Source organism: Lodderomyces beijingensis (genome assembly GCF_963989305.1).
Source record: "Lodderomyces beijingensis strain CBS 14171 genome assembly, chromosome: 6".
In the NCBI taxonomy this organism is placed as follows: domain Eukaryota; kingdom Fungi; phylum Ascomycota; class Pichiomycetes; order Serinales; family Debaryomycetaceae; genus Lodderomyces; species Lodderomyces beijingensis.
This window is the reverse complement of record NC_089975.1, coordinates 690,517-708,824: the sequence shown is the minus strand read 5'-3', so window position 1 is coordinate 708,824 and position 18,308 is coordinate 690,517. Positions and strand designations below refer to the sequence as shown.

The 18,308-nt window shown below is 44.7% G+C and overlaps 6 protein-coding genes across 6 annotated transcripts; 2 read left to right on the top strand and 4 right to left on the bottom strand. All coding sequences in view use genetic code 12, as the record gives it.

Annotated features, from left to right (window-relative positions):
* Positions 1-1,182: 1,182 nt before the first annotated feature.
* On the top strand, positions 1,183-2,196 carry LODBEIA_P50230 (uncharacterized protein; the record flags this gene model as incomplete). The annotated part of the gene is made up of 1 exon (XM_066975310.1): positions 1,183-2,196. The coding sequence occupies one exon, from the start codon at positions 1,183-1,185 to the stop codon at positions 2,194-2,196; it is 1,014 nt and encodes a 337-aa protein (XP_066831961.1).
* A 222-nt stretch (positions 2,197-2,418) lies between these two features.
* Positions 2,419-3,093, bottom strand: LODBEIA_P50220 (uncharacterized protein; the record flags this gene model as incomplete). Its single annotated transcript, XM_066975309.1, has 1 exon — positions 2,419-3,093. One exon carries the CDS (start codon positions 3,091-3,093, stop codon positions 2,419-2,421), a length of 675 nt encoding a protein of 224 aa, XP_066831960.1.
* A 468-nt stretch (positions 3,094-3,561) lies between these two features.
* Positions 3,562-4,230, bottom strand: LODBEIA_P50210 (uncharacterized protein; the record flags this gene model as incomplete). Its single annotated transcript, XM_066975308.1, has 1 exon — positions 3,562-4,230. The coding sequence occupies one exon, from the start codon at positions 4,228-4,230 to the stop codon at positions 3,562-3,564; it is 669 nt and encodes a 222-aa protein (XP_066831959.1).
* Positions 4,231-5,986: 1,756 nt separating this feature from the next.
* On the top strand, positions 5,987-9,112 carry LODBEIA_P50200 (uncharacterized protein; the record flags this gene model as incomplete). Its single annotated transcript, XM_066975307.1, has 1 exon — positions 5,987-9,112. The coding sequence occupies one exon, from the start codon at positions 5,987-5,989 to the stop codon at positions 9,110-9,112; it is 3,126 nt and encodes a 1,041-aa protein (XP_066831958.1).
* Positions 9,113-9,378: 266 nt separating this feature from the next.
* Positions 9,379-13,512, bottom strand: LODBEIA_P50190 (uncharacterized protein; the record flags this gene model as incomplete). The annotated part of the gene is made up of 1 exon (XM_066975305.1): positions 9,379-13,512. One exon carries the CDS (start codon positions 13,510-13,512, stop codon positions 9,379-9,381), a length of 4,134 nt encoding a protein of 1,377 aa, XP_066831957.1.
* A 1,882-nt stretch (positions 13,513-15,394) lies between these two features.
* LODBEIA_P50180 (uncharacterized protein) lies at positions 15,395-16,648 on the bottom strand (the record flags this gene model as incomplete). The annotated part of the gene is made up of 1 exon (XM_066975304.1): positions 15,395-16,648. One exon carries the CDS (start codon positions 16,646-16,648, stop codon positions 15,395-15,397), a length of 1,254 nt encoding a protein of 417 aa, XP_066831956.1.
* Between the last annotated feature and the right edge of the window lie 1,660 nt (positions 16,649-18,308).

Here is an 18,308-nt window from a genome sequence, read left to right as displayed (position 1 = left end):
AGTTGAGTGAGAATGAGAAGGAGTGATCTTGGACCTCACGACAAAAAAGCGATTTCGATTGTTCTGCCCCATGTGAAATTCGGCCACGAGAAAGGGGGCTAGCACGACCGGGGGGGGGGGGAGGAGATCAATACAACACTATTTCTTGATGAGATTAGCGTCGCAAGGTGAAATAGCAATCCATGTGAAGATCCTCGAGGGAAACACTCCGAGAACAATAGACATAAAGTTTCTTGTTGAAGAATGTGGGATAGACAAAGGGAGGGAGAGAGCTATACTCTCAGGAGTACCAGGGATGAGGGTAAGAATTTAGTCCATCTGATAGCTGAAATTTCACAACCAGCCTCAACCAACGCTACTACTGCTACTACTGTTACCAAGACTACTAGAATTCTTGCTTTGATCAAATCCCATCGTTCTTTGAGATTTTTGCTCGAGATCAAGGCCTCCAGGTGATACAAACTAGCCAGGTTCAATCATCATAACAAGATTGCAGATTTGATTTAGACAAAAAAACAACAAAAAAACAACGAGAATCTCTTCATGTTGAACAGGGAGAAGCAGGCAGAACTCGTATATGAAAACCCAGCAAAATGTGTCCTTTCCTCTGTTTCTTCCTCTGGTTCTTCTCTGCTGCTTCTCTGCTGCTTCTCTGATGTTTCACTTCAAACCAGCTCAGGGAAATTGCGCATCTCGTCTCTTTCTTCTTTCTTCTTTCCGTAGACAAGGTATGTGCAGTCGTTTGTTGTGGTGTTTTTAATTGCCTTTGTTTACATCGATAAACGTTTTTGGCAATTATAAATGACAAAACGGGACATCACCAGTGTAGCGATAGGTGGCATCCAGCGAGTTTTCACGTTTGACAATGTGCAAAAATAAATAATAAAAAAAAATAAAAGAATTGACACCGATGTACAGATAAGAATAGACTAGCACTAGTGGTGGTTGTGGTAGTAGAGAGAAAGAGAGCATGCATATACATTTCCATTGATATCGTCATGGGCATAGATGCTCATGTTTTTCACTTTTGCTATACAGGCCAAAGTATTTAAACGCACAGATAGTCCGTGTTCAGTTTCCGTTTCTCCAGCAATGGGATATCCTTTTGCTCAATTCCCTTAAATCGCAACAGCGCCGCTTTCGTTTTTTTTGGAACCCACTTCCCATGTCTCAAGGGAAAAGATGTCTTTGTTGTTGCATTCAGGAGTAGCAGCATACAACCAGGAAACATTTGAGTTGGGGAGCCCCGCCAGTGAGAACCAGCAGAGGTACCTCAAGTACAGGGCCAAATGGTACAAGATTAAGCAAAAGATTAAGGTGAGATTCAAGGTCAAGGTCAAGAGGAGAAACAATAGCGTTAGAAGGAGCAGCAGCAGCAGCAACAGCAGCATCAGCAACAGCAACATAAACTCTGGCAAGCCGGTGGTGCTCTCGAGAAGGAGCAGTGTGCGGAGTAATTTCCGTAGCTCGATATTTACGAAATCCGACGACGATGACGAGAGCGACGTGTCTACTATTAGAACCATCGTTGTTAATGACGTGTACGATTTAAAGTCGGCTTTGGCATCTGGATACTATCCTTCCAAAACAACAACCAGGTTATCGTTGGATGACCTCGAGGACTCAAGCACGGTTTTTAATGGAAACTCAATTTCGATCTTCAGGCGTGGCTCCTTGGTCTTTGACGAAGAAGCCTTGAGCGATTTGGATGAAAACTTGGAGGACGATCTCGATAGTGAAATCATCTACGACAAGAGGGCCGTGAGTAGCTGGAAAGTCGACGACTTCTCCTTGCTGCGTACGCCACCACCTCCACAGTATCGACCATCGTTGAAGCGCGAACAAAAATACCACGCGCCACAACCGCTAGCACACACACCGTCGCCTCCGTTTAAGTTCAAGTCGCAGTTGAACTGCTACCTTGCTTCAGTCGAGGAGTCAGCCGAGGAAGAAGCTGCAATCAAGGGTGTGCCCTATACTTGCTTGAGGACTTATTCTCAAAAGCTAAACAGGAGACATTCTAATTATCAATTAGTTAACGAACAGGGATCGTGCACTAATTTCCATCGCTTACAGTTGGAGCTAGACAATAGCTCCAAGTTGGTCAATGGTCTTCATCATCAATGGCAAGTTATCGAGTTTCTCATTTGTTTTCTTGCCGTTTGGGAAATGTTTCAATTCTTCTATTACTATTGAATTTGGTTATTTTTTATTTTTTCATCATTTTCTAAAATATACGTATAGACTTTGAAAATGAGGATAGCCACTAGAGCTCAACTTTGCTGATCGTTCTGTTTTTGTGGGAATCTCTACTCAGCGAGCTCTAGAAGCTCTAGAAGCTCTAGAAGCTCAACAAACTCAACCAGAAAGATCATGGCATGCCATGGGAGTTGTCGCCAGCCAGCTCTCTATAAAGCTTTATTTAGAAGGGGGCACTTGCAACCCCTTTTCAACGCCAGGAAGTTTGGACAACTGGTCAAACCATTGACCCAACAACGGCCAGTCATGGATATCGATATCGATACGCGCCAACCTATAAGCCCACCCATACAAAGCAAAATCGGCCACAGTGTACCTGTCGCCAACCAAGAATTTTGAGCCATTCTCCTTGTTTCTGCTCAAGATGTCTTCGTAGACACCGTAGATTCTCTTGGTGTCATTGGTATATCTGTCAACTCCATATGGAACTTTTTCCTTTGCATAAATTATGAAATGATTAGCTTGGCCCTGGATAGGGCCGTTTTCGCTAACTTGGAAAATCAAGTACTCCAACGTCTTGTAGTATTCTGCTGACCCAAAGGGGTAGCTGTGCTTGTGCTCCTTGTCGTAAGTGTCAGCAAGATATTGCAAAATGGCACCGGTCTGACTCAAGACCAAGCCTTGCTCAGTTGGTGCATTCTTGAAGTTGGGGTCGACAATTGTTGGAATACGGCCATTGGGGTTGAGCTTGACAAACCAATCTTCCTTGCTTTCGTTCTTGGAAATGTCAATGACTTGCGTATCGTATTCAAGCCCGAGAACTTCAAGAAAGACACTGATTTTGAAGCCGTTGGGGGTTGGTGCCGTGTAGAGCTTAATTGGTGATAATGACATTTCCTTTGAGAAAAAAAAAAAAAAGAAAAAAAAAACTGCAAATGAAAATGAAAATGGAAATCAATTGCCGTGGTGAAAGAAAAGAACCCAAGTAACGAGCAAAGTTAGAGGTCAATTGGTGGTATTTATGGCCATGGATTGAAAGTTTGGAAATGTGGAAAAAAACCAAAAAACTGCGGATCTCTTGATCCATTTGTAAGCACAGCATCCAACTGTGGGAAATGCGGAAATTTTAGGGGTTTTTTCTTCCCTCCGCGGTTTATCCGATTATACAAGAACATTTATGCAAGAACAATCAACATGAAAGTAGAGACACGGGGCCCACAATTGGTGTGTAGTTGCTCAAGGCCAGTTACTTGATGGGACCCAAGACTTGGGGTCTCGCATAAGAGAAAATAGTTTTACCCCCCGTATTTAGTAAACAAACTGCATGAAATTAAAACTCACATCTACAACAACCTCTAATACTCAAACAGCGGGAACTTTTAAACCGGCTTGGACTCCTGGCAATTGGGCCAAAGCAGCATGCCATTTAGCCAACAATGGCCACTGCTCAATGTCAATATCCAACTTGTGCAAGAAACTAGCCCAAGTGAACAATGCAAAGTCAGCCACAGTATATCTGTCGCCAACCAAGTACTTTGACTGGTTCTCCTTGTTTCTGCTCAAGATGTCTTCGTAGACACCGTAGATTCTCTTGGTGTCATTGACATATCGGTCAATTCCATATTGAATCTTCTCCTTGGCAAAGACCTTAAAGTGGCCTGCTTGGCCCTGGATAGGGCCGTTTTCACTAACCTGGAAAATCAAGTACTCCAACGTCTTGTAGTATTCTGCTGATCCAAAGGGGTAGCTGTGCTTGTGCTCCTTGTCGTAAGTGTCAGCAAGATATTGCAAAATGGCACCGGTCTGACTCAAGACCAAGCCTTGCTCAGTTGGTGCATTCTTGAAGTTGGGGTCGACAATTGTTGGAATACGGCCATTGGGGTTGAGCTTGACAAACCAATCTTCCTTGCTTTCGTTTTTGGAAATGTCAACGGGGTGAGTCTCGTATTTCAAGCCAAGAACTTCCAAAAAGATACTGATTTTATGGCCATTGGGGGTTCCCCAGGTGAACAATTTCAATGGTAAAGACATTGCTGCAAGGAGGTTATTCTTTTTTTTTCTCTTCTTTTCTTTTTCCGTAGTTTATCTAGCAGCTGTAGCTGTGCTGATGGAGGCAATTGACATGTGAAGGGAGCAGAGAAGAGGAAAGGAGAGGAACTTTGCAAGGTTTTATATGAGATGAGGGTGGATCTACAACCATACCTTTTGCCATATGTACAAGCGTGTGTCTCGCAAAAACAAGGAAGAGGTGGTGGTTATTTTTGCTTAAAAGTTTAGATTGCTTAATAATTCTATTAGTAATCTTCATGGAGGGAGGGAGGGAGCTGTTCACTGTAGATTAGGAGTATGGACGGGACCATCCAAACACCTTTCAAAGAAACTACAAGGGTTCCCTTGGCCACGTTGTAGTGACTGGGGTCGGCCTCCCTGGCGGGAATAGGCGGCGATAGACGACGGGACGGGGCTGGTGTGTGTGTGTGTGCCGTGCCCGCTTGCAATACGGAGGTTCAATACGGAGGTGCTACACGGAGGGTCCCCCTTGCTAGTCTTTTTTTTTTGTTTTGCAGTATTCTCATGTCTTCGGGGAGCGGAGGCGGTGACTGTTTTACCTCCGCCTTTAGAAGCGTTGTTGGCCAAGTCAACACGCTGTCGTGGTCAAAAATTTGAAAACGGAGAGCAAATTGCGTATGCGTGTGTGCGTGGAAGGAGGATGGAGAAGGGAAGCAGTTCATATTTACACAAGTTGTAGCGGATTCTACAACTCAGAGGACTCAGTGGAGACTGCGAGCTGCTGAAATTTTTCACTCAGCTTGCTGAACATGTGGGCCACTCCAAGCCAAGAACTTTCCAATTAAAGATGTTATTTCAGGGACAGGGACAGGGACAGGGACAGGGACAGGGACAGGGACAAGGACAGGGTTCGCAAGGAGTATGGACTCTAACAAGTAGCGCTAGTAGCTGTAGTGAAAGCATTACCAACCGTCAACTATATACTTCCTACCCACTTTCAAACGGTTACTTGTTCCACGCTGGTTGAAGCTGCAAAGAGCCAAAGAACCAAAAGTCCTTCTTAAGGGAGCAGAAGAACAGAAAGGCAAAAAAAGGGGGTTTCGGGTGCATCAGATCAAACTGTGGGGTTGGGGGAAAAAAAAAAGCGAGAGAGAGACTAAACAAGTAGAGTAGGTTGGTAACCGCTTTCTGTTGAAGAGATCAGCAATCTCTGGCCAAAAAGCAACGAAAAGAGATCCGATTACATATCCTGCAAACTACGGTGAACAGGTGTCATGTGAAAGTCCGTTTGAAAAGCTGAAGCACATACGTTTTACTCCCCCCCCCCCAGGAACAAGAACAGGAACAACAGCTAAAAGCTAACTGCCAACTGCCAGCAATATTTCTCTGTTTGTTTCGCCTGTCTCTCTTCATTCTTTGTTTTTCTCCTTGTTACCCAAAGAGGCAATCAAGGAAATTTTTTTCCGCTTCTGAGCACCCCTATATAATCTATAATATTTATCCGTTTTTGCTTTCTCCACCTTCATTATCGTTGTCTTCATCATTGACAAGATTGACAACGTTATATTTATTTCCCCAGGATCAAGTCAGATGTTGACAGAGACCGAGATCTTGTTTGTCACTTTTTGCTCTTTTGGACTGAACACGTTGAGAACCCACTCCTGAAAGTTTGTTTTTTTTTTTTTATTTTTTTATGAAGATTGGGGGTTTGCCTCAAATTGATGATTGCCACTTTTGTATTTCTGTATTTAAACTGAGCTACACGCCACCCGCCGCCATGGAGAGCTTGGAGATTGAAAAGAGGACCAAGGTGTCACGGGCATGTGATTATTGCAAGCGACGCAAGTTCAAATGCTCGGGCCAAGTGCCGTGCGACTTGTGCTCAAAGAAGCAGATGGAGTGCACGTTTAGCATTGTTGACCGGAGAACCATTAGGAGAAAGAATAAGAAACGAACCGTCAAGGCCAAACTGACAGCGAGCGACGAGGCGCCAGAGGCAGCTGCGCCCTTGAACACATTTGTACATAAAAACTTTCAAAGTGACGGCCATATCGATAAGGATACGTTGAAACTATTGAAGCAAAAGAGCAAGATTCCAGTTCACTTCCAGCCATTGACGATATTCCCCTTGCACAAGGTGGACGGCAAAAATGACGAAGAAGAGAGCGAAGAAGCTTCAATAAAGAGAGACGAAAGAAAAGAGAGCTCATTGAGCAGCGAGGAAACCGATGAGAAAATAACAACTGCCACTGGCGACTCAGCCGTGCCCAAAACGGTTCAAGGCACCAGGGCGAAAATGCTGCTAAAAGAAAAAGTGGCACCATCTGTTGATGTAAAGACGAGAGTTTCTGAACAGCCACTCGATCGCAACCGCCATCGCGACGACGATAAGAACCACGACCACGATCACGATCACGATGATGGCGGTAGCGACTGCTCCCTGCAAGCATTTGGGACAACTGCCCATTTACTCGCAAAGACGTCGGTTCCCGATACTGTGCGCTCACAGAGAGCTCTATACGACTCCGATGGGAACCTCCGATACGTGGGCGAATCTTCACCGCTCTCCTTTTTATTTGAGTGCCGCAACCTCTTCAAAACCTTGATTGGAGAATCGGCATTCACAACAGACCTGGACTCGTTTGAAGTCTTTGACGAGCCAGACGAGTTTTCCGAAATCGTACAAGTAGCATTACCAAACAAGGAGACCTTGTCCCACATTTTGAGATTTTTCTCCATCAATGTCAACATGACATGCTACATTCTAGACCCCGTTGCTTTTGAAAAAAATGTCATCACCCCCATCTACACCAACTACTCGGCGTGCTCCATCGAACAGATTGCGGTTATAAACCTCGTGATAGCGCTTGGTCTCTTGTACGCCGAAACAATGAAGCACCCGATAATCTACCAATTGCAATCGCCGCAGATGAAGTCGGCAGCGTATTTCGAATACGGGATCTACTTGACGAAAAAATACATGAACATTGGCAAGTTGTGGATCACGGAAGCTTTCTACTTGGCGCAATTCTATTACCAAGCAAAGCAACAAAGAAACAATGCTTGGCTCATGTTGGGGATGTCGATCAGAAACGCGCAGGCCTTGGGGCTCCACCGGCGATATATAAACGAATCATTTAAAGATCCCGCTTATACACGCCACAGGCGTAAATTGTTTAAAAGCCTTTACGTTTGTGATCGTATCGCTTCGGTGTTGCTCGGACGGCCTTTGGTCATTGATGACTACGACTGGGACGATTTTCTGAGCGAAGACATATACGAGAAGGACAAGAATGGGAAGGTGATTGAGGACGTGCACATGAAGGCGCTTTTTGAAACTTGCAAGTTGGCCAAGATCTTGGGCAGTGCAATCAAAAGTTTCTACTTGGATGGCATCATCGACCCGTACAAGGCGGAGAAGCTTGCCATCGACGTCAAGATCTGGTCGATGAACCTACCGGAGTCTTTGCAGATTGATAAAGTGATTGACTACAGCCAGATTGATGTCGCCGTGGGGACTACTTGGGGCGATGGGCCGACAGATGTCAAGATCCCGCTCTTATTGATACACTTGTCACAATTGTACGCCATCACGTTGCTAGCGCGGCCGTTCTACATGTATGTGATTTTCAGGGACAAGCGAGGCAAGAGCATTTTGAAGCGGCCAAAGAACCGACAAGAGATTGCAATGTGCAATTTCACAAAGGCGACGGTGAAGGCGTCCTGTTTGATCATCCAGTTTATTGAGTGCTACACCGACTACATCAAATACATGAACCAAAGAGTAGAGTCCTATGCCATAGTCCATTGCGTGTTTATGGCGGCTTTGATTGTCGGTCTATCTGTTTTATGCGTTGAACTAAACCAGTACCACTCCAGTGAAGGCTACAATACTCCCAAACTCATGGGCTTCTTGAACTCCACAAAGAAGATTTTCTGCCATTTCCTGTTGACCAATCCCATGGCCAGCAGGTTTCTCAATATTATCGAAAAAATGCAGCAGGCGATAATGACGAAATTTGCGTTTGATGTTGACGGCCACCCTTTGAAACAGCAAAAAGCAAAGCCCAAAGCTGCAACTTCCAAGAACCAGGCGGCTGCGACAGCCGCGTCGAAATCGGTTGAAAATACCGACGCGAAAAATGTTGGACTGAGCAAAGTAAAGAAGGAGCTGCAAACTGAGCTTGAAGGAGAAGGCGATTCGAATGCACCAGTCAAGGGTGCCGACCAGCTGAATTCGCCCTACTCGTCTGTTGGTTCTGCTCCCACCTCGACAGCGAATACGACGACCCCCAACAGCGGAAGCGCTCCCACTTCGACTGGAGAAGCCGAAGTTTACAACTTTAACAAGGACTACGATCATTTCATTGACACTTTTGGCTTACTACTTCCGGAGTTGCAAAACAACGACTTTGCAAATATCATGCAGTACTCACCGCTGCAGGACCAGGAACGACAATTCCAACCCCAGCAGCTGCAACAGCTGCAACAGTCGCACTTGCAAGGTTCACTACACACACAAGATGTTCATAATCAACAAGGACAGCCATACAGGGATCAAGCTCACGGCTATCATGCTTACGGCGCACTTGATTCCGGATACGACAACCAACAGAATCTGAGGCGACTTTACGGATATCCTCCTAATTACATGAACCACCAGCATTATCAAACGGGACATGGTGGTGTTGGTGGTGCTGGTGTTGGCGGTGTTGGTGTTGGCAGCAGTGGCTTGCCCAGCACAAGCTATCCAGATTCGAATTTGAGGACAAGCTCGTTTAACACCGCAAATGCTACAGAGAACGGGAACAACAATAATGGCCGCAAGAGGAGCCGAGACCAGTTAGACGACTTTATGTATAGTGTTGGGTTGAATGATCTATTGTACGATGCCAAAATATGATGACGAAATGAATGCAGAAATTATTGAAAGACTCGTTTTTCACTTGTAGACTGAATTGTAGAGTGTCATTTTCGCGAATACCACACAAATTAGTACAAGAATTGTAGATTTATACACACCACTATATTAAGTAGGCCCTTCCCAAAATGATAAATAAATACAGCATTATTAGCTACGCCGCCCGTCAAAAAAATCTTGCGAAACGTTTTTTTGTTTTTGTTTTTGTTCTTCCTTTTTTCTTTTTCTTTATATTTCTTTTTTTGTTTTCAATGCAACAAGCTCGCTTCATTGTCAATGATGTACTTTCTGATCTGACTCAAACTAGCAGCCAATTTCTTGAAAATGGAAACTTTTATATTCGAATCGTACATGTAGTTCAAACTTGTCTCCCCAATCTTCAAGATATAGAGTGTCTTTTCCAAATCGTAACCGCTACTAATCGCAGGTGCGTTGCTGGTGAGATTGTGCACTGGTGGCGACTGATTACTTGCAATCGAAGGGGAAAAAGCCGGAGCACCGCCGTCATTGCCGTTGAACAAGTACAATGTCGAAAAACTATTCTCTTCCAATTTGACCGGCTGGGGGACCATAAAGCCGTTCATGTGCGGTGGCGCCATGATAGCAGCGCTTGCGCCCAAAGCGCCATTCGATAGCAAATGATACCTCGATTTCAAGTGGTGTTTGACCTTGTCCAAAAGCGAAATGATGGCAATGAATTTGTGGTTCATTTCAAACAACAATTCCTTGCCCTCGTCTGCATCTTGATTCGCATTTGGCTCCGTTTCATGATCCATTTGCCGCTTGAGTAGGATTATCGAAACAAGCGACAAGATAGCAAACACGTGGAAAAGCATTTGCGAATGGATCAAGTTGCTCGTTGGCTCAAACTGGTCGGATATGAACAAGTTCATCGACTTTTCAAACTCCTCCGAAGTGTTATGTTGAGCCTGCAATCTCAACAACTCATTGACAAAGGCCCCGTTGGTCAGATCGCCTCTCGCGTTAACGTTGTTGTCCAAGTAGCCAAAGTCTGTGTTGAAAGGCTCGTTGTATAATAGAGCCACCGGCTGTGTTGTTGCTGTTGTTGTTGTTGTTGTTGTTGCTGTTGTCTGGTTCACTTGCTGGGTTGGATGATGGGCTGAAGCACTCTCGCATTTGAACAAGGCAACTTTCAAGATCATCAATCCGCAGTCAAGAATCTGCAAGTAGTTCATGTCGTTTAACGTGCTCTGCGGGCTCTCGGGGAGGTTCGACGTTATCAAGTTGCCAAAAGAATTGACCAACTCGTCATAGCTGGTCAACCAGCTCTGGGTTTGGATGGTGCTCAAATCAAAGAGGGAAGACATTTTGGTGTAGTTGACCAACAAGGCATAGTCCAATTTCTCAATATCCTTTTCGTGTTTCGGCAACAGCTCGTCCAGAGGGAAATGCTTTGACATCTGGTCCAACACTTTGAACGCGTCCACTCTCTTCATCTCCTTGTAAGACTTTATCTCATAGAACCCATGCACGAGGCAAATGAACCCAAATTTGCTCAAGCAGTCTAGTTTTTCTGCCACTGCAAACTCTGCATCGGCCGAGGGCGGCTTATCGGGATTGGCATTCTTGGTGATCTTGAGCAACAAGTCCTTGAAATGAATGACTTTTCTATTGTTGATGAAACTGGAGATCAGCTCGTTCCCTCTGGCCTGGATAGCCTGCTGAAACTCTTGATAGTTTTTAAAACTCCACAAGTACTCGTCCTTTCGATCAGTTATGGGCAACTGTAGTAAATCATTCACCGACAACGTTAGTGGGACATTGTACATCATAAACAAAAAGTTTGTGAGCCTGTAAATCAAAAACACTATCCGGCTCTGCGATTGTATGTTGATTTGATTTTTAAACTTTATCTCGTCATTGTGGTTGCTTGAAAACAACGAAGTTTCCGTTTTGCTTGACTCTTTCAAGTTTTTAAAAATCAACTCGTCTTCTCCATGGATCGAGAACAAGATCTCGTGCTTTTCCTTAATCGAAGTCTTTACAAGCGAATTTAACGCATTCAACTGCCTCATGACAATGTAGACATTGTTGACATTCTCGGAAAACAACCCATAGATCACAGACAAAGTGAGCGACTGGATTAGCCACAACGGGTTGGCGGACGATGTTGACGCGTCTCTCTTCTCATTAACCACGGTTTTGCGGCTCTCCAAGTAGATGTGGATTGTTCTTCTGGATGCTTCATAAAGATGCTCGGAGTCGTTTTTGCTGTTGGAGAGCAACGCACCAATAGTGGCAACCAATAGGGGTAAACAGACACGTGCGCTTTCATTCGACTCGTCTTCGTTCGCAGCCATGTTCATAATTTCAAACTCATTCAATTTGGAAACGTGGATAAAGGGGAAGTGAGATAGAAAGTCTCTGATAAAGACCGACAAAAACGACTCTAGTTTCTCATTGGATGGGATCGATGGAGTGGTGATGCCATTGATTGGATATTTGTTCAACGCCTTGTTGATCATTTGTCGCATTCTGTTGGTGAACGTCTTGTTTTTGGAGTAGTTGGCAGATCTAATCTTGTTTATCGGTATTTGATCGGCAATTTCCTGGTGCGGCGAACCTATCGTATCAATGTTTATCTTGTGCTGGTCGATTGTAGAATCGAGTTTTTTCACTTCATTGGGCTTTGGTGGAGTTCTATACGCCGGTGAATTGGTGTCCATACCTGAAGAACAAGCAGATATGCTGTCGCCGTAAAATGAGTATCCACCCGACATGAATTTAGCATTCACATCAATTTCGTGAGTCAAGCAGTCCATGTCATTCAAAAAATTCAAGTCAACGTCCATGACAGGAGTTTCGTTCATGCTGATTGATAACAAATCCTCTTCCGGCTCTTGTCGAATCGGGGTCAAGACACGTAAATTTGCAGCAGTGTCACCAGCCATTGGTGAGTCAAGCAAGTGTTCTGGAACATCATAGAATGAGTATCCTGGGATATTTAGATTGGGATCATTGAGATCGGACATTAGAAGTTGTCGATTTAAAAGTGGCTGGAGATGCTGCTGCTGCTGCTGCTGCTGATGGGGCTGGAGATGCTGGAGATGATGGAGGTTATGGTGTTGTTGTTGTTGTTGTTGGTGGTGTTGTTGTTGTTGCTGTTGTTGTTGTTGTTGTTGTTGTTGTTGTTGTTGTGGCTGATGCTGCTCGTGTTGTTGTTGTTGTTGCTGCTGGTGTTGTTGTTTTTGAAGCATTTGGTGGTGTGCAGTGACACCGTTCCTAATTTCTTGATTGGTCAAAGTTGCCGTTGGCATCAAAAAGCCAAATCCGGGGTCGAAATTGGAACTGACTGTGGCAATACTGCTAGCCCGTGTCGAATCCATGTTGGGCATATTCAACTGGTGTGAAAATGAACTGTGCTGACTCACACTAGGAGGTGGAGCAGGATAATCATTAGTTGTTGTAGTAGAAGCAGCCAACGAAGGTTGACGCTGAGAAGTCGTCTTGAGGGTATCAGATAGTCCAGGGATAGCATTCAAGCTGCTCAACCAATTCATTTCTTCTTGATCCACCGATGGCAATAGTTGTGGAGTGGAAAACTCGACATTCTCCGTGTGTGGGTAGGCATCGTTGAACTCGGGAACATTCACAGCATAGTTTGCACCAGATTGGGCTGAAAAGGAAGCTCCTCGTCGCAATCTTGTTGGAGCTACAGAAAACCCAGAAGTGGCTGCCATAGTCTCGTTGGCGCGTTTCTTTTCGTGTATATGTTTTTGTAGAGAAGTTGTGTGCGAGCTTTTCCTTGTAGGCACATTGGATGATGAAGACGATGACGATGACAATACACGTTTCACTTTTTTCACTTTTGCAGTTGATGGCTTTGCCTTGTCAAACAAGTCAAGATTAAACTCAACTTCTTCCATTTTGCTATCCACTGATTTTTCTGTTTGAGATTTGCCTCTTGCATCTGACATTGTTACATCATCGTCTTCTTCTTCCTCGTCTTCGAATCCTCCTTCTCCGTCTCCATCGCCGTCGCCATCGCCATCTTTAGATTTGACTGACTTCCTTCTTAGCCGGGCAATAGCATCGGTTGTGCCCGCGTGTAGTTTCTGAGCATGCCTCAACAACAAGTCTCGTCGACTGAATTTACGCTGACAAACTCCACAGCTGAATGGTTTTTCTTTGGTGTGAGATCTTTCGTGTCTTCGTAAATGTTCGAGTCTGGCAAATGCTCGTGTACAAACCTGGCAAACAAACAACCTAGGTTTACCCGACGGGGTTGTTCCATAAGCAGTCAACTCCACGGGAATGTTTTTGGCCTTTTTCGTGGTGCTTGCTGAGGAAACAGAAGATTCGTTTGACAAATGTGCAGGTGTATCAGGTAGATCCGATGTATTCAGTGGACTTAGCATCATGTTGTTGTTGTTGTTGTTGGTGGTGGTGGTTGTAAAACAAGTCTGGTGATGTACTTCGAGGTTGTTGGCAGCGGCAGAAATTTCATTAGCATTTACCTGGGGTAAGAAATTTTGTTTGTTTGGTGAATGTTGCTGTTGTTGTTGTGGTATAGGTGATAGCATGACTTCATTAGACATATTACGCTATCCTTTGAATCGAAAGAGATGAAAGGAAAGGAATGAATGGATGACTGATCGGGTGGCAGATAGATTGGTGGATACAAGTGCAGTTATACTGTGCTTTGTTGTATGCGTGTTGCTTCTTCTTCACCTAGGCTCTTTGTTTCTTGCAATATAATCACTCACCAACTCACTTACTCTCAGCTTGCGTTGTTAGCGTACCCAGTTAACTCAACAGCAGTACCCTTCAATCTCTCTTCTCGTTTAAACAGAGTGAAGAAAATTAACCAAAAGTACACCACTTATTTTCCTACCCTTTTTTTTATTACTATGCCATAATATTTTTTTTTGTGGGGTCACCACATTGGATACATAACAACAACAGACGGACAAATTGGACAATTGGACAAGTGACAGACACGCAGGGAGCGACATCTACAGACAGACAGATAGAAACGCGCCCGACAGACAGATAGAAATGCAACCCGACAGACAAGAGTTTGCAAACAGACAGACAGCTGCATCGACAGACAGATAGATGCGCAACCCGACAGACAGAAGTTAGCAACCCGACAGACAGCTGTATGGACAGACATGCAAACAAAGGGAATAGTACACAGACATTCGGACAGACAAGCTATCAAACAAAACAGACGGACAGACGGAAAGACAAACAAGACAAAAAAAATATACACACGGACAGACACTCTTGGTTATCGATTCCGTTGGGAGATTCTGTTGTTCGGCCGAAACTTTTCCCACGTATGCTCTCTCGTCGTGTTGGCATCTCCCTATACCAAAAGGAGCCGAACCCGTGGGTATGGATTATGGAAAACATATCCGGAGCTCTCTTTCCGCAAATATTCTCCCGGCTTCCCCACCGCTCATTCCATGGCCCCTACATATTTTTCAACAAAAAAAAAAACCATCTCAATCATTCAACATATCAGCCTTGAGTAAGTAGCAGCAATGCACTTTGACCTCACAAAATCCCACGCTGATAAACGAGATCTAATACCAGGTATCAAAGATTTTGGACAGGGTTCCGCGCTCTGCTTCGCTTTCTCAAACTGGTAAAAAAAAAAAATAATAACCAGAATGTTTGAACCACTCTGAACCACACTGAACGGAACTGAAACCACAGAGAAGGTAATATAATAAACTCGGAAAGATCTGTAGTCCTCCAGGGGCATCCGGCACCTGGTCGATGTACCTGAATGCAATGTTGCACACTCGAATAGAGACAAAAGGTACAAGCAAGCCAAGGGGTCAAGCGCGGTCCAAGTTCAACTAGGTGGTTTTCTCTCAATTTCGAAAAAGTCATGTCGCAAACCGACAAAAGCGGTCATTCATTCATTCGTACATCCACCAAAAGTAACACAACTATTGAACTGACAAAAGTCTCTCTCTCTCCCTCCCTCCTTTTTCTATTATCTACATGGTGTATTATCAGACATCGACAGCGACCACCTACCGATTTACCCACACAACATGAGATGACATACAGACTCCACAGCCGAGACGAAAATCTGGGGTAGAGATCTGCAACAACTACTACAACAAGAAAGATCTCGCACTCAGCACCCAGGAAGAACGGCATCTTTTTCAATCAGACAAAAATCGTTATTCTCCCTCATTTCTATTCCCCGACATGGCCGCCCTTACCTTACTACTCTCGAGCCAAAAAAAACGCATAGAAAAGAACTCGTAAATTCAACGGTGTCTACACAACTTCCCGTTCTTTCTCCTTGTCATCCGACAGCTCCGACTCTGCTAGATTCTCAATCATTGTAGGTGGACTTGCGCGCTTATCAATTGTCTGCAAAAACTCAAGCTCTTTATCGGCATCATCACCTTGTTGAGTAATACCAACGCCAGCACCAACATGAGCGATTCTGCAGAGTTGCGAATGGTCAGGAACAAGTCGATCACTATACCTCAACTTGTACCAAGGTAAAGTGAAAATCTTCTCGATAGACTCCAAACTGCGACCTTTCAACTCTGGCAAGAAGTAAGCCCAAATCAAGTAAACCACCAAATCACCAACAAACAAGTAAAATGCACCGTATGGGTGCATGGCAAGCATCATCTTGGGCAAGGCCTTGGAGTTGCCATACTGATTGGCAAAGTGAACAACCATCACCAACGATTGGGCAAATGACCTGATATGCAAGGGGAAAATCTCCGATCCTAAAAGATACAGCGTGTTGTTGGCACCAATAACCCAGCCAACGCCACTAAGGAAAATCGCCGCGAGGGCAGCTTTGCTTGCTTGGCGCTGTGACGACGATAATGACCATGTATCGCCAGTGGTAGCCTGCGGTACAACCGTGAGAAAGATGGCATAGTACAAGATACTCACCAACTGTAGAAACAAGCCCGTGTACAAGGACTTTTTGCGGCCCAACGTGTCAACAAGGAAAAAGGCACCCAAGTAGGCCAGACCAAACTTGACTACTCCCAACGCCGCCGACATTTTCAAAGTGCCAACGTCGCCTTTGACACCAGCTAAACTAAATAGTTTGGAAGCATATATGGTGACGGCGTTTGCACCGCTCCATTGGCCCAATATCTGCGCCATGGCCCCCATCATAAAGAATCTGTAGGCTATGCTCTTTTTAGTAAAGATCTCCTTGATGCAACGGCAGAAGTTCGAATCCAGCGAAACCTGTTTTTCAACCATCACTTGTTCATTGATATCGCTAATCTCGGCCAACACGTAGGGATGGTCAATGGGCAAGTTTCTCAACTTGGCAAGGTTTCTAAGGGCAAGCTGGTTCCTATCTATTCTGACTAGCCAACGTGGGCTTTCGACAGCAAAGAATATCGACATTGATAGTATAAGGAACGGTAATGCAAACTTGGGGATTAGCGTCACCTGCCACTGCTTATCATTGGGTTCTCTGGTGGTGCCACTGATGGTGGTGGTGCCGGAAATGTGCAACACTGATCCATAATTGGCAAAATACTCCAACATGATTCCAAAATAAACCGAACCGGCAAAGATTGCACCCGTGAGACCTCGAATTACCCCTGGTGCCACTTCAGCTAAGTATCTAAACCATCCGTGTGGTTAATATTCCGCTTCTTGTTGAGTTTTCTTGGGCGGCCGCTGAAATTCCCCAACCACCTAAAAAAAAAAAATGAAAACAAAAAAAAAAAAGGGTTTGCTATACGTACACTGGCCCCGCTGAAGTCGTACATCCAACTGCTACTCCTTCCAATAACCTCCCCACGTAAAGCTGTCCCACATGTTTACTTGTGATTTGGATGGTGGCAGCCACCATGAAAACGGTACAGATGAGTTGCAACGATCGCACTCTTCCCACGAGATCGACTAGCTTTGTTGCGATCACACTACCCAATATGGCCCCCAATTGACACATGGAGGTTATATTCGACGTCAAATTTGCTATATAGTCGGCTGATTTGGTTGGATCGCTCAAGCCGAATCGCTGCTTGAATGATGGAAGAACTATATTCCCAGATACTTGATGAAAGTATGTTAGTACCGTGGGAAGCTATTTCATGGGTGACAGTTTTTTCTTTTTTTTTTTAAAAATACATACTGCACCCTTCGTCTAGGCCTCGCATTGCTCCAAGGATGCTGAAACATAGTATGGATAGATATAGTGTCCAGTTGAAGATCTGTGGCGGATGGTCTGTAGTATCAACTTTCCAATGAAACGTTATCATCTTGAAATTACTTTTTGTTGTGGTAGTAGTAGTAGTAGTACGGTCAGAAAAAACCCCCTCTAGCCCCCTATTCTCCCCCCCCCCCCAATACTGGACCCTGCATTTTTGCCAAGACATTCGGGATTATTTATATGGCGCATTTACATAACCTCTCAAAGCAAGTGAAACTCCCACCATCATCTCCACCATCGTTATCATCATCGGCACGAGGGGGAAGAAATTATTGGCAAGAGATACCCAGAGTATCCTAATAATAGACATGGCAGGGCTTGGCAACACTCCATTTTTACGTGATTTACACGACTCGGTCAATTTCAGCAGTTGCATCTCCCAATCCCTTGTTCTACACGCCACCTAATCTCTTGACGTAAAGGAAGATGCACGATAAGCAACACAAAAAAAAAAAAGAAGGTGTTCGAGCAACCCTTTTCTGCATGGCTCACAACGTCAGTCTTGAGAGCTGCTGTGTCACCACATCTCCGCGTGTTTTCTCAAACCTGCACACATGGAGGAGCAAAAAAAAGCCAACTTTTCCAGCTTTTCCAGCTTCTAGCCATCACATCCAGAATCCCCAGGGAGGGCAAATCTCTCAAACGCTTTTGTTGTGGCTGAAGAGGTGGCGTTTGTTGCTCTTCGCAAGGCAGTTTTAGCAGGGAAACAACCTGGCTGCTAGTGCTAGTGCTAGTGCTACCACACAGCAAGAAACATACATCATATTGTTGCAATTTGAAGTAGAACTAGTGGGAGACGGGGAGAAGGGAGGAGGAGCATCCGGTGAGAATTTCGCCAAATCTCCTACTTGTGAGGGAAGAAGCAAGCAGAAAAAATTTCAACAATTTCAGCCACTTCTTACGCCACTTCTTCCGACAACCAATGGAGAGTCTAACCTAAATTTTTATTCGGTTCTGTTATCGTTTCAGCCCACTATCACGTCCTTTTTT